The sequence below is a fragment of the Hemiscyllium ocellatum genome, chromosome 28 (assembly GCF_020745735.1).
Source record: "Hemiscyllium ocellatum isolate sHemOce1 chromosome 28, sHemOce1.pat.X.cur, whole genome shotgun sequence".
Classification (NCBI taxonomy): domain Eukaryota; kingdom Metazoa; phylum Chordata; class Chondrichthyes; order Orectolobiformes; family Hemiscylliidae; genus Hemiscyllium; species Hemiscyllium ocellatum.
Genome location: NC_083428.1, coordinates 28,636,259 through 28,652,564, shown reverse-complemented (window position 1 = coordinate 28,652,564; position 16,306 = coordinate 28,636,259). Strand labels below are relative to the sequence as shown.

Below are 16,306 nucleotides of genomic sequence, written 5' to 3'. Positions count from 1 at the left end.
AAGAAAACAGAGTATCTGCATATGATCACATTTCTGATTATGGAATGATGTTGTACACAATTATTTGCAATATCTGCCTTTATGAAAAATGCTGTATAAATGTAAGTTTTTCCTGTGAACCTCTTAGATGCACTTCTGCTGTTCCAAAAGGAAATATAGATACTTCATGTGGAGCACTTATGTGTCTTTGGTACTTTAGTACAAATTTCACAAAATTAATTTGATATTTCTGAAAATAGAGACATGCAGCCAAAGTTTTTTTCTTGTCTTGCTGTCATAAGGACTAATGTAAGAATGCCAAATGTCATATGATCTCAGCAATATATACTACAGGGGAAAAGGGTGTTGATTGTTGTCAAGTTGACCCAGATTGGCTGAGGGGTTGTCATAGAGTGTTCTAAGTTCCTGGGTAATTCAGAAAACAGACAAGGCTTGAAAATATCCCCTTAGTTTTCAGTGAATGAATCCTTATGTGTGATTAGATTGGATTCCCTACAATATGGAAACAGGCCCTTCCGCCAAACAAGTTCACACTGACCCTCTGACGAGTAACCCACTCAGACCCATTCCCCTATATTTACTCCTGACTAATGCACCTAACACTGTGGGCAATTTAATGTGGCCAATTCAACAGGGAGAATGTGCGAACCACACAGAAAGTTGCCCAAGGTGAGAATTGAACGCCATGAGGCAGCAGTGCTCACCACTGAGCCACCGTGCCCTATATTTGATTCGATGTATAAATAGCCCCATTGAAACCCTACTTGAATGCTATATTTACTGAAACCTGGCAATGAGCACTTCTAAAACTATCTAAGAGTGGCGGAAAGGATGGGCTCAAAATGGGGAGGGATACTCATGTATTACCAATTGGTTCCCATCTTTCATCTATTATCAAACAGAACCAAAACACAACATTGTGTGTCAAGAACATACAAGTACAAGAGTTAGAGTAAAAGACTGGATGAAGTGATAGTCTCTTGCAATTGGGTCTCAAAATACCCATTTATTTGCAAATACAAAAGTCTAATGCCTTTTTCAGGGAGAGACACTAGGTTCCCCTATTTCTGACCTTTACCAAAAAGGCAGGTGGTGCCCCTCTGGTTCATAATCAGTGTTGCCCTCTTACCCACTAAAATTGGAGATTTGGGGGCCTTTAATGTTTGAAAAGCATATGCTGTTTGGTTACGGGTCTAGCCACTAGGACAAAGGCTTATTCCCTTGTGACGGTGGTCTGAGGAAAGATTAGATCCAGTTGGATTTTTGAGCCTACATGGGAAGCATGTGGGAGATTTTATAATAATATTGCTCATACAATGGAACAATTAGGCCTAATGATCTGCAACAGTTTACATTGTGGAGCAGAATCAAAACCTACAGGTTCATACAAGTATGGTAATATTAAGATTTATATCAGAGAATTTTCCTTCTCACAAAGAATGATCACATTCGGAATAATCCTCTAAATGGACAGTGGAGACAAACCTCCTGAAATTTTCTTCAGAAAAAATTGGATGCTATGGTTAAGGATTCTATGACCTTTCTGGGTTCAATTACAAGAAATTTTTCCCACTCAATGTGGGCTCACATTAGCCATGTACCTCAATGTTCTGTTTTGTTTGTGGGAGCAGCACGCTATGAGTTAAATTATCTGGCCGTCTCAACAACTTAGTTTGGAGATTCAAATGACCCAGCCTGATCTTGGTTATAGGTTATTTAGGGAGGGCAATTTGAGTTAATCAAAAACAGCAGAAGAACATCTATTGGTCTGGGATGGGAATCATCAAATGGAGCTGTGCAAACTGGATCTGAATTGTAGGTGGTACCTGTGCAGCAGACTGACTGATAAGAGTAAGTCTTTGATTTTTCTCCATGGGTTTTGTGTCCCTATCCTCCTGCTGTGTTTGTCACCTCCTCTCTCACATCCCCTATTCTGACCTCTGCTAAGCGCAAAGGAAATTCTTACAAGTCACCCCATTTCAAAGTGGCCACTGAAACTTTTTGATTTAATCAAAGTGTGTGTTTAAATAATAATCTCAACCAAAACAATTCATAAACACGTGGAGACCCAATTCCAGCAGCTATGAGCCAGGCAGACCCACACTTCACTCTCTTGCAGAGAGTTCCTTTGAAAAGCCTGTCTAGAGCCAGGTGTATATTGTTTTAATGCTAGTTTTGTGCCTTATGAAGGATGGGTGTAGAGGGTTAAGTTAGCAGTATATACCCCATCCCTGCTCCACATCCCGAAACATATATAGCCCTTCCTGCCAAGACTGAGAGGTCTCAATAAAACCATGCCTTGTCTGGCTGACACAGTCCTGAATTTGTTTGCTCATCTTCCACTCTAGCGATCTGACAGGTATTTATGTTATAATAAAGTCCAACTTGGCTTTTGGTTTTGGAACCCAGAGTGAGAAGGATAACTAGTTTGTTTAAAAAATATGCAGAAGTGAACTGGCATGGGCATTGTTACTAATTGTAAGTCAATTTGAGTTGATGTATGTTATCTGGAAGTGCACCTTTTAATGCTTGACTTTTACCGTCAATAACAACAATTTATAGTTATGTCATCTCTACTGTGTAATAAATTAGCCCAAACACTTTCAGAGGAGCAGTACAAAATAAAATATGGCATAAAATCCAAATAAGGAGATATTAGGTCATTTGAGCAAAGGCTTGGTCAAAAGGTAGGTTTTGAAGGATTGTCTTAAAATGAGTTGGAGAAGCAAAGAGGTTTAGTGAAGGAATTCCAAAGCTTAGAGACTTTGCTGTCAATCGAGTAGCCATTGATGATGAAGCAATTAGAATCAGGGATATTCTAGAGGCTAGGACTAGAAGAGCACAAACATCTTGGATCATTGCAGGTCCAGAAGAAATAACAGCAATAGGAATGGTTAAAGATCAATATGAAGTGATGTTGTTTGACCAGAAGGTATGTCAGTGAGCACAGGGATGATAGGCACAAGTACTTGGCACAAGTTAGGACACAGTTTGCCAATGACCCAAGTTTATGGGGAGTAGAATGTTGGAGAACAGCCAGGAGAGCATGAGAATAGTCAAGGTCTCAAAGACATAAATTGGAGCTTCAGCAGCATTAAAATTGAGGCAGGAGTGAAGTCACACCATGTTACAGAGTTGGAAATAGATGGTTTTAATCATAGCACAAACATGTAGTTGGAAGTTTGACTTGGACTCAGATAGAACATTTAGATCATAAACAATCTGGTTTAACTGAAGGCTGCTAGGGAAAGAGATGACATTGGTAACAAGGTACAGAAAGTAATTGCTTTAGTATTTACACGTTTAATTGGAAGACCTTTCTACTCATCCAGTACCAGATGTTGGATGAGACAGTGTGATCATTTAGTAATAGTGCAGTAATTGAGAGACATGATGTGGAGGAGCTGGTGTTGGACTGAGGTGGACAAAGTTAAAAATCTACAACTCCAGGTGAAGACCAACATGTTTATTTGGAAGCACTAGCTTTCGGAGTGCTGTTCCTTCATCAGGTATTCTGATTGGTCAATGCAATACCGGGGAAGTGCACCAGGGAATGGGTATTCCCCAAGCTTTTGTTTATTTGAAAACACCACAATGTGGGGACTTTTTTTTCTGTTTGTAAAGGACAGGGCTCTGCATATGAATATATATATATATCTTCTAGGTAAATCAGCCACAACAGAAGCCCGATGAATAATCATGTTGCTAGTGTAACTATTAATACAGTCAGGATTGTTTCATGTGTGTTGTCCAATTATGGGAAATATCTAATGTTGGACATTGTTCTGACTTTCGTAAGGGTGGGCTGTTTCGGTATTGTCAGTACTCTGCCTGTTGTGAACAGCTGAAGGGTTGTACTGTTTGATATGTCACTGAGGCTTACATAAATGGCATCACATGGCACAGAAATTCATGGACAGTCAGTTCCAATATAATGTGACAGTTCCGTTCCTATGCAATCCAGCATTAGAAGAAAATCGTGTAATAGCAGCACCATTTAAACCAATGGGACTGGAATCGCGTTATAGCCAATACATGTAAGGAAAGTTTGCATTCTACAAATAATGGTCTAATTTTTTCAATCATATTACAGTCAATTTGGATTGAAGAAACACATTATAGAAGAACTGACTGTACCCAATTACTCATTTTTCTGTTTGACAGCAGCATCCCAATAGTGACGAACACCACTTGTTTTGCTACTTCATTGTAACAGCACGAAGCAGTTAGCTTCACCTGCTGTTCAATTTTTTGAGATACTTTATTATAGAATGAGCATTTTCAGAAGTGAAAATGGTGGCCTTATGGCTGGCTCATGACATTGCACATATGCAGCAATGAGGTTAATCTGATCTCAACAGCCATTATCTTGCAGGATAGCTTTGGCATGTCCTATTTCAGCAATCAAGCGTGCAAACCTCAACAGCATGTCTCCTTTTCTGCAAATATTTTTTTAAAAAATTATCATGAAGCAAAGATACAAGAGAAAAAGCTTTCTTAAAAAAATGTAGGATTAACATATTTGGATTTTAAGTTACAGCCCAAACTTTTTGTGAGAAGAATGGAGATTTGAACATTTCCAGGTGACTGTTCTGGGCAATGTTGGCAGAATGCCTGGAAACTAAGTGGTATGACCCGTCTCAGACTCTTAGCAGCAGTGCAAGTTTAGATTAATTTCCCTATCTATAAATCTCTCCTTCTACCCCAGTCTCTGTCTCACCCTCTCCAATTTCCTCCCGTTTTAATAAATTTTTGGGTAGAAGTGATTGGATTCTATACAGGTCTTTCATTTCTCAATACCTTTCTGATTAGTCTCACACTCAGTATCTCTCTCTCTCTCTCTCTCTCTCTCTCTTCCTCTCCCTCTGTCCATGACCTCTCTTTCACCACCCACCTTCTCGTATACCATCCTTCACATGCTTTCACTTAGGGTTTAGTTTTACTTGGGGTGGTCACTGGCAGTGCTCAAAACTACCTGAAACCGATCCTAAGTAAGGTGTTAAGATCAGACTGCTCAAATTACTATTAGAAACTCAGGTGCATGTATTTTTAAAAGTATAAATCCAACATAATTATAAACTAACGTATATCAACAGATTGTAATGCTGTTGGGCTAGAGATCAGGTGGTGATGGTTTTAATGTTCTATGTTTGTGGATTATTTTTGTATTTTTAAGGGGCTAGATTACATTATGATGCCAGGACACAGTTACAAAGTTCTCTTTTAGCTGGGCCAGTTTATCCTTGGAGGTAGCACATTGAGGCTAGCCATCATTCTGGTTAAATTATCTTGGACAAAGGACCTTGGAGATCCTGTTAGCCCAAGTCTTGGATTACCCTCATGTGTTGGTTGTCCTTGCTTTCCTCAGATGCGAACTTGTTTTCAAGCAGCCCTCAGCTTGTTACCATGAAGAATATCCTCACTCAGGAGTCTATTACAATGCAGTTAAAAACAAAATGTTGCGGACACTGGAAATCTAAAATAAAAATTGGAAGTGCTGGAGAAACTCAGAGGGTCTGGCTGCAGCTGCAGCCTTTTTGCAATGCAGTTCAACTACATAGCTGGGGGCAAAAACAGGATGGTGAGGTGAACTCAATAATATTTGTGGGCCAGCAACATAGTCCAGAACTGAATACAATGGACATTGTTAATGACTCCAAAATGAAATATTGGACATAATGGCATTCAGTACTAGACAAGTGTCAGACTAGCTGAAAATCAGCTCATTATACACAAAACAGAAATGGTTGGAAAAATTCAGTAGGTCTGGCAGCATCTGTGGAAACAAATCAGAGTTAATGTTTCCGGTCGAGTGACCCTTCCTCAGAAGTTTCTGTTTCCACCTTTATTATAAAACTGGATTCATGACAACCCTCAATCTACCTAATGTTGAAAAGTCACTTGTGTTCCTACAGTTTGACTCTAGTGGGTCAATTGGAGATACCTTAGGATGGAGGATGGGGTGGGAGTGCTATGAGGTTATTAGATGGAACATAAGGAAACAACAGCTTGTCAACCTTTAAATGATCAAAATTCTAAACTTTTTCAGGAGCAATAAACTTGGGAACTGATTTTCTAATTGAGTACAAGTAATCTTTAAAAAGCAAAGGAATAGTGCTGAGTCTGCCTGAGGTAATTTGTTAATCACAGTTTTTTGGGGTTAGGTCTTTTCATCAATAATCGTAAATTCAAATGTGAGAAGATCTGCAATGGTGAGAATGGCAAATTGTGTAGATTATGAAGTGGGGAATTTTTGTCTTTGTCTTACAGATAAAGCAGTAAGAGTCTATTAACTGTCCATTCCATACCTCTCCCGAACTTTATTTCTACGTGAGGTAGGAGAGCTTAGACGGTGTCAGACTATAATGTGGGGAAGTATGAGGTTATTCACATTGATTATAAGAATAAAAAAGCAGAATGCACTTTAAAAATAAGTTTAAAACCTGTGAAATTTGTTCAGAGGGACTTGGGTATACTCGGACAACAAACACAGCAAGTTAGCATGCAAATATAGCACATTGGCAACAGGGGTCTTGTGGCACAGTGGTAGTATTCTTACCTGCATTCAAAGGACCTGCATTCAAACTCCAGATGTGTGTCATGGTATGCCTGAGCATAAAATATTTATGCATGTTGGCCTTTATTGCAAAGAATTGGAGTCCATAGAAGAATGAGTATGCCTTGCTACCATAATATGGGCTACGGATAAACCACACCTGGACATCTGTGTGCAGCTTTTTTCTGTTCACTCATGAGACCTGGTCATCAGTTATTGTCGCTCTTAGTTGCCTTTGGTGGTGAGTTCCACATTTAACAAAGGATATCCTTGCTTGGGGCGAGATTGATCACTGGATGAGAAGATTGTCTTATGACAAGATGCTGAGTATAATGGGCCTGTATACTCTAGAGTTTAGAACAGTGAGAGGTGAACTCATTGACAATATATCTATGGGGCTTGACAGGGCAGACACTGAGAAGTTGTTCCCCAGGCTGGAATCCAGAATATGGGGACACATCCCAGGATACGGGGTGGTCATTTAGGACTGACGTAAAAATATTTCTTCATTCAAAAGGATACGTATCCATGGAATTCTCTACTCCAGAGGATTCTGAATGCTCCATCATTGAAGATGTTTAAAGTTGAGTTAGCAGTTGGAGATCAGAGTCGAGAGTGTTGAGCTGGAAAAGCACAGCAGGTCAGGCAGCATCCAAGGAACAGGAGAATCGACGTTTCGGACATAAGGCTGAATTAGGTAAATCTTTGGTCTGTCAGAGACTGAATACAGAGATTGGGGTAGAAAGAGGAGTTGAAGCCAAACATCAGCCTGATCATACTGAATATAGGGCTAGGGTCGACAGGAACATGATCTCCTACTGCTTCCATTTCTTATCGTCTTACGTTTTCTCTGTCTGGTCCAGTCTCACCCTCTGTCTGATTCAATTCCTTCCTATCTCAGGTAGACTTACACTTCTACCTCAACTAGTTTTTGTCATGTTTGTTCTTTGATGCTCAGTTTGTGAAATATTTTGGTTGCTTTGCTGTAATGCTTTTCCTGAGCATGGCTGAAAAGAATTTCATTTTAAACATAGTGTACGTTTAGGTCATCCTTTTCGTTTGTGACCTGTACCGTTCTGTTCTGACAGATATCAGCAGCAGCCCTGTCAATATCGACATTGGGAGATGTCATTCTCACTGTGGTAACTGTCAGAGATCAGAAAAGTACAACAATGAATTCCTCAGATTTCCTAAACATCTCTGTGCTGGATCAACTCCAAATTAACAAGATTCAAGGGAAAAAAACTTTTCACTAACTCACAAAAAATGTAAAATTAAAATTAATGAGGTATTTATAAGGAAAATTGAGGAGTGAATTTCCTCAGTAATAGGTTTGAAGCCAACTCTCCTGGGAAATGTCATCAATTGAAATCTCAACTTTGTTTCTCTCTACAGATATGGCTTATTAACTGCATTTTCTGTTTTAATTTTATATTTGCAGTATCTGGAGTATGTTGTTTTCCTATCTTGTAAAAAGTATTTTCTGAAGTTTGTTCAGTATGTATTCTGCAGAATACAAAGATGATTCTGTGGAAACCTTGAGTTCCTGGTTAATGTGAGAATAGATGGCATGCTATTCACTTTAAGAAGGATTATAGGACATTGATTCAGTTTCAATTAAAAACTTTGTCTCACTGTTGTTCGCATTACTTACTTTCCTTTCTCCAAAAGCTAGCGTTAGAACAGACATTGGAATTTGCCTGAATGCCAACGGGGTCTTCATGCCCCCCACCCCCACCCCAAGTTTCTTTGTGTGAACCGGTGCTGGTAAGGGTTGAGCAGGTTTTGCTGTTTAATGGAGTCTGAGTGTCAGTGCAACTCCAGACCAACGTGTTCAATCATTCCTTCTGAAAACATTCAGCTGATAGTCCACTGGAGGTCACTGTAGATGTGGGCAAGTGCTCCAACCCAAGAACTCCAGGTAATTCCATGCAGTGGTTAGCTATTAGTAAGGGAATAAAGAACTTACAAGTGCCGTTAAATGGCCTCGAGATATTTCCAGGCTTTTTACAGGCTATCAAATGCTTTTCCAAGTGTAGTCATTATTGCACTATCGGAAAGATAACAGCCAATTTGTACACAGTAAGCTCCCACAAATGACATTGTAGGAATGACCAGATAATCTCTTTTCAGTTATATTGTAGAAGACAAGAAAGGCTCATCAGGAACACCATTAATAACTCGTAACTATTCTTAGAACCCCCACTGAATTCTTCATGGTCACCTGAGAAGGCAGAAGCAGTTTAACATCTCATGCAGAAAGGCTGTGGTGGAGTGAACAAGGAAATTAGCTGTACTTCTGCACCACTGAAATGTTGTCCTGACAAACCTGATAACCTCCTCTAAATTTTTTCAACATACACTATTCTCTGTGAGGAGAGAAAACTGGCAATAAGTGATCAAGACACATTCTTGATTGATCAGCAATTCTCCTCCTGACATTAGTGATAAATTGGGTCAACAAATCTCATTAAAACTACACAATGGATTAGACTTCATTTATAATTATCTGGCCTAGAAAGCCAGATAGACAGCCTCAATGACTGCTTACATTCTGGACTTTACCTTCCTTTCCTGGGAGTCCAGTCCTCTAAATTCTGTAAATTGCCCTCCAGCCCTTACAACCATAATTCCTGCTTCTCACCAACAGTTAGCTTCGTCAAGCAAGTACTGCCCCTGGGTTTTTCCCTGTGTTCTAATCTTGCTCAGTTGTATCAAGTAGCTCCTTCTTGTCTCCTCATGACACAGAACTACCCAACAATTTCTTTTGCAGTTTTTTCCTGGACCCAACACACAGGTCCAATTCAGTTACTTTTCTCAACAGTCCAACTGCTTGCCATGAAACCTGATTCTTACTCTGCTTCCCCAATTGCCTATTAGCTTCGAACTGCTCTTTGAGAGACTCTTGAATTGCTTTTTATGGCCAATTGAAATCCTTGCAGTCAGTCCCATCTTTGGCTCCTAGGTGTAGTGATTGTAACAAAGACAGCCAGGTGGACCTCATGGAATATGAGTTCCATGTTTGGGGCTGTTAATCTGGTCCAAACAGTGAGCCCTGGTTGACAGACATAAACAGGAGTGTCAGAGATTCTGTTCACTCTGACAGTTGGCTCTGAGGGAGCTGGAATAGTGTCAAGGAATTTCCACATGTAAATAAAGGGTGACTTAATGATGGGATCCTGGTATCTGTGGAGTTATTTCACAAGGCAGTTTGAATGAAGCTAACTAGAAATCAGCGGGGAATGTTATAATTCAGTCTCCTGGCTCACATATGGGTATAATGGATACAAAATAGAGAAAATTCCATCTCGAGCATTACTTTCTCTCTTATAAACGTCATTACTTTCTCTCTTATAAACGTCTTCAGCTAAAACAAAGGAACTGAAATCACACAGAATTTATAGCACCAGAACAAGCATTTAGTTTAGCTGGTTTGTTCTGAAATTTATACATGACATAACTCTTCTCCCACAATGACATCTAACATTTTTATTCTTCTATTTAGACTAACTAGAAGTCAAGTCTTTCTTAAATGACCTGGTGTCCCAACAACATCCGAAAAATCATTTGATTATACATGGTTAACATTCCCCCTTTTCTTTATCAAACTAGGTCTGGTGGGGGAAATTGATTGGAAACTTTATCCTCCTTCCTGTAAACAATGAAACATATTGAATTGCATGCAGAGGACTTGTAGCTCTCTCTCTACTGCCCCCTGGTCATTTCTAAGGGAGTTATCACTATAGTTTTAGTGTCAATGGCTCCATTGCTGAGGATGCCTTTTTAAACAACTATAGTATAGGATTACCAACTCCGGCTGGAACATTCTAGGAGATGTCATCAAATCCACTCCCATCTTCGACTGTCCTTTGTAGATTCTGCTGTTGGCAGCCAATATGTCAGCTTCACAAATGGCTTTTCAATGTGTCCCGGTTTTGACATTTGAAAATCTGGTCATCTTGCTTCTACTTCTTTCATCCTCTTGCACTTATATAGCTTCTCCTGAAATACATCTAAACTAGACCATGGTGGCTCAGTGGTTAGCACTGCTGCCGCACAGCACCTGGGACCTGGATTCAATGCCATCTTCAGGCGACTGTCTGTGTGGGGTTTCAACATTATATCCCTACCTATATGGGATTTCTCATGGTGCTCTGGTCTCTTCAACAGTCCAAAGATATGTGGGTTAAGTGGGTTGGCTGTGCTAAATTGCGAGGGATGTGCAGGCTAGGTGGATTAGCCATGGGAGAGGTGGTGTGGGCCTGGGTGGGATGCTCTTTGGAGAGTTGGTGTGGACTTGATTGGCCAAATGGCCTGAGTCCAAACTCATGGTATTCTATTCTTTTCAACTCATCCACATGGTAACAAGTTGCACATTCTAATCATATTTCATTCCACATTCACAAGATAAGACATTTATCCTGAATTCATTGTTTCAGATAATTATGTGATCCTTCTGACCTGCCACCATGGACTACTCAACACGTGAATATACCTTTTCTTGATGTCTATCTAATAAAACTGTGTTAATTACGCAGTGTTTTACTGAGAGGTCATTTGTTGTCTGGAAATGTAACCATAAGAGGTTTTCATAAAAAGAAACTCACTGCCAGTGCTTGTTTGCGAGGAAAGGAATTAGACACGTTTTAAACAGACAGGCACCACATGAAAAACTGCCAGGAATGAACTAAGGAGAATTAATTATGGGCACGCTGTAAGTGTACAAGGCTGACCTGACCTACCTCTAAGTCCACCACCATGTGTCCAAGAAAATGTAATCCATGAGTAACTTTGCTGTGCAATTTACATGGGTGATCTCATTGTGTAATCTCAGAGTGTGCACTATCCTATGGGTGATAGCCAATCAAAGCCTGTTCCATTTCTCCTAAATTTAATTTCCATTAACTCCAATAATGTACGTAATGCAACATCAGTAACCTACTGGAGGACTTTCAGCAGACATTTCCCTGGAGCATCAGAGGCTGAGGGGTGACCTTATGGAGATTTATAAAATCATGAGGGGCATGGAAAGTGTAAATAGACAAGGTCTTTTTCCTGGGGTAGGGGAGTCCAGATTAGAGGGCATAGATTTAGGGTGAGAGGAGAAAAATTTAAAAGGGACCTAAGGGACAACTTTTTCATGTAGAGGGTGGTGCGTGTATGGAATGAGCTGCCAGAGGAAGTGGTGGAGGCAAGTAAAATTACAACATTTAAAAGGCATCTGGATGGATATATGAATAGGAAAGGTTTAGAGTGATATGGACTAAGTGCTGGAAAATGGGACTAGATTAATTTAGGATATCTGTTTGACATGGATAGGTTGGACTGAATAGTCTGTTTCTGTGCTGTACATCTCTATGATTCCATTAGACTCCATCCTAACTGAAATCAGGATAGGGAGGAGAAGATAGCTTGGACAAGCAAAACAGGGTGAGTGAGAAAGAGCAATTGTGACAGGACATTAGGTTGGTGCTTGTTCATGGGAACATCTAACCTTAGGGAAAAAATAAACAAAATAGCTATATATAATTCATAGCAGAATATTAAGACTTGGAGGTGGTGGTCAAGCCTGAATCAACAGCAAAAGTTGCAGAACATTTAATTTTCAAACCACTGCATTGTATCACTAATACCAAAAGTACAATCTCCTGCCTATATTATAGTTGGTGCTTATAAATACTTATTGCTTTTGAGAGATGTAATCATGTAGCTCCCTGTAAGGTAACAGCTGCTTACGTAATGTTCTCCAGTAAATCCTTAAGGAAGAACTTAGGGAAATACCATCATTAAAGTAAGCCAATCTTTTTCCTCAATATTTTCCCTTGTTTTGTTTAGTCCCTGCAGGTGGCTTGGGATGTGTACCCACCAAATTTGAATCAGTTGTGTTTGAGAATCCAAATGCATTAGAGCTTTTTCAAACTGTGGAATTGTGTGAAATGACAGAGAACCGTTACAGACTGCCCCATGTGGAGTATTACTATGTGATCACTATTAATTCCAGCAGTGAGAAGGAAGAGAGCCTTAAGGTACTGGAGGTGTTAATTACTCAGCAGCTGCAGTTTGCTCAGTGTTTGGCTTTTGTGCATTGTATTGGCTCCAGAAGTGATTGAACTTCTTTGTTGTGATAATGTTACAGGAAATCGAGGTTGGCAGATGTTTGGGAGTGCGTACTGCAGGAAGTGGCTGTCACTTCAGGTGAGCACAGCTGGTCCAAGTATCTTCCCCACCTCCATGAATATGTTTTTCAAAAGATAGTCTGATGCTGAGTTTCACTATTAGTAATGTTCTGGCGGATGCCATGACATCTGGTTAATTTTGGGCACTAAATGATTTGGTATTGCTGTCCACAGAGGCTTGGTCCAAACTCAAGAGACAGATTCTCCCTGTACAGCAGCAACAAAAATATTTTTAAAATATTAACTGTATTTTCAATCAGCAAGAGAGAAGAGATTTAGGTGTTCAGGTTTACAAGAAGTTAAAAGCACCACCTTAAACAATATAGGCCGAAAGAAGGCTAACGGCATGCTGTGATTTATCACAAGATATAGAATACCAAAGTCAAGCTGCAATGGTATATTAAACCATAGTAAAATCATAGTGGAAGTATTTTCTGCAGATTTTGGTACCACGCTTTAGGAAAGCTCTTAAAATAATAGAGGAGACAAGAAGGGTTTAACAGGATGCTGCTTGCCTGTCTGCTGAGAAAATATACATATGAAGACTGGATGAAAAATGTAAGTTTAGCTGAGTGTGAACTGTTTCAACATGATTTAATAAAGATATTTTTGATCATGAAAAGATATAAATGAAATAGTAGAAACCAACTCTTTCTGGAGATTGAAGGCTCAAAGTGAGGAACATAAGATTAAATATAAGATTTAGGATGGAGAGCAACATTTACAGAAGCTCATCAGGTTATTGAAAGCACTACTGGAGCCAAGATTAAAGCAGGAACCATTGTGTATATGATCTACAAGGTTCTCCAAAACTCTTGCAAAAATATTAATGGATGTGCCACAACAGCTTAAGTAGCTGTTCATGCTGTTTCTCTGAATTTCTGGCAAAATTACAGAGGGAGATCAGGAGAATCTTTGAGGAAATTCTATTGTCAGTGTCAGCATTAAAAGCAAGTTGGGTAGGTGCTTAAAAGAAAAGGAAATAAATGGATATGGAAACAGAGCTGGCACAAGGGATTAAATGAATTAACTTTAATGCTAATGACGCGGTAAAATTGAATTACCTTCAATAAGAAACAGTAGTACAGAAATAGAAACATCAACAGAGCAAAACAAAAGCCAAAGATAATTCATAATTTTGTTTTATTATGAAATTAAGAATCAGAGTTCTTTTATTCCAACTACTGAAAAGATTAACATACTTACAAAGATCGTTCTGAATTAGAATTTTATTCAATTGTTTGACCTTTCTTGCCAAACTGTTTTAAGATATTGCAACATAATTAGCAAAAACTGTTTAGTGGATTCCAGAAGTGTTCACTGGATCACTATTTCAGGGAAAGTATCAGTTAAAATTACTGTTGTGCTAAAATTGTGTTAGAGGAATGTAAACATGATGAAGTGATGTGCCACTGGAAATTCTTTTGAAAGCTCACACATTCATAGATCCTTAAATTATTAGTGAGACCTTTAATATATTGAATGTGTAAAATCCTCCACATAATTATTTTCAACCAAAATCTTCTAACTTTTAGTATGCAAGGTAGGCTTAACTTAATCACAATGATATACCTCATTGCCTTTGTATTCAGTACTATAGATGTTGGGCCTGCATCCAGGTTTTGCAGTATTAAAAAAAATTTAAAAATTTGAAGTACACCTTACACAGTATAAACAACATAATGTTCTTCAGCAAGTCAAGACACCGTTAGAGGCAGAATAAAGTTTGTATGTAGCTTTATTTGTAGGTACTGTACCCAATCTTCATGTACTTCTCTCAGAACTATCCGATTTCTGTGGAATTTACTGAGATTTTATCAATCTTTGTGCAAGTCAACAAGAGATATCTAATCTCTGTGTAAATCACAGCTGTTTGACACTCTGGTAGAGCCAGGGTTAGACTATTATTAGAGACAATTTTAAATAATTTCTGCTGTGGAAATTTATAGGAGTACAGTTCAGCTTTGTTTTAATGGTTTGTTTCAGAATATGACATCTAGGATGCTGCCTTTCCTGCCATGATCTGTAAGCCTTTTTGAGTTTGGTTTGCTTTAACTTCAGAGGACCTGTGTATTTCTGACAGTCAGTTGTTGAACTGAAGGGGAGACATTTACTATAAAGACAGTGATGCGGTAACTGAATGTTCAGCTGTTCTTTGAATGTACTGTACTTAAAAACTGGTTGAATTTTTGACAAGATCGTGATGTATTGAAATATTGAGTTAATCTTAAAAGCACTCACTGTTAAATTGGAATGGCAAAACAGTTTCAAGTCCCCTCCTCACAACTGATACTTGACCAAAGTTCCATGGATGAAATCTGGTCCCCTTATCAAAGATGTAGATGGCTCTTCCCATTTTTTTCAGGAATTCTCAGAAGGATCAGTGCTTGGTTTGTGAAGACAGCTCATTAAATGATTGTACCCTGTGGGAATAGAAACTCTCTCATTCAGAAGCCGATGTGGAAAGTTCAAATCGATCTATACCATCAAACCCTGCAATTGCCACGGGACAAAATAATAATGAACAGAGAGACAGAAAGTAGGGTTACACCACAGTGTAATCACCGCCAGTTGTCAGATGTCCATTTCACATCCACTTTCCGAGCCAGTAATAGTAGAGATTACCACATCCCGAACAGTCAATCGAATGTCTTGTATCATGTCTCACTTTAATATATGTTATGCACTACTCCTTTCCCAGACAACTGAATCGTTTCAGTGATTGTGAGCTATCCCATGATTTTGATTTCCACAAACCTGTATCCAATTGTTGCCCTCACTTGGTGCTTGTGCTTACCAGCAAGAGCTATTAGAGAGAGCTCTGAGCCAATAGCAGTAACCCCTAGCCATGTTCTTAGCACCCTCTTCAGGACAGAGATGAGAACATAGAACAAAGAACAGTACGGCACAGTACAAGCCCTTCAGTTGTGCTGACCTTTTATCCAACTCTAAGATCAAACTAATCTAAATACCCTTCATTTTACTATTATCCATGTTCCTATCCAAGAATCGCTTAAATGTCCCTAATGTATCTGACTCTACTAGAGTCATGGGTTCATTGAGATGTACAGCACGGAAACAGACCTTTTGGTCAACTTGTCCATGCCGAACAGATATCACAACCTAAACTAGTCCCATTTGCCAGCACTTGGTCCATATCCCTCTGAACCCTTCCTATTCATATACACATTCAGATGCCTTTAAATGCTGTAATTATACCAGCTTCCATCATTTCCTCTGGCAGTTCATTCCATACATGCACCATCTTCTGTGTGAAACAGTTGCCCCTCAGGTCCCTTTAGAATTTTTCTCCTCTCACCGTAAACCTATGCCCTCTAGTTCTGGACTCCCCAAACCTCGGGAAAAGACCTTGTCTATTTACCATTTCCATGACCTTCATGATTTTATAAACCTCTATAAGGTCACCCTTCAGTCTCCGATGCTCCTGGGAAACAGTGCAAGCCTATTCAGCCTCTCCCTATTGCTCAAATCCTCCAACCCTGACAACATCCTTGTAAATCTTTTCTGAACCCTTTCAAGTTTCACAACATCCTTCCAATAGGAAGGAGACCAG

The 16,306-nt window shown here is 39.3% G+C and overlaps 1 protein-coding gene across 1 annotated transcript; it reads left to right on the top strand.

Annotated features, from left to right (window-relative positions):
* The first annotated feature begins 2,890 nt into the window (after positions 1-2,890).
* Positions 2,891-12,755, top strand: pnhd (pinhead). Its single transcript, XM_060846592.1, has 5 exons — positions 2,891-2,932; positions 7,645-7,720; positions 8,418-8,477; positions 12,401-12,582; positions 12,693-12,755. Exons 1-5 carry the CDS (start codon positions 2,891-2,893, stop codon positions 12,753-12,755), a joined length of 423 nt encoding a protein of 140 aa, XP_060702575.1.
* The last annotated feature ends 3,551 nt before the right edge of the window (positions 12,756-16,306 follow it).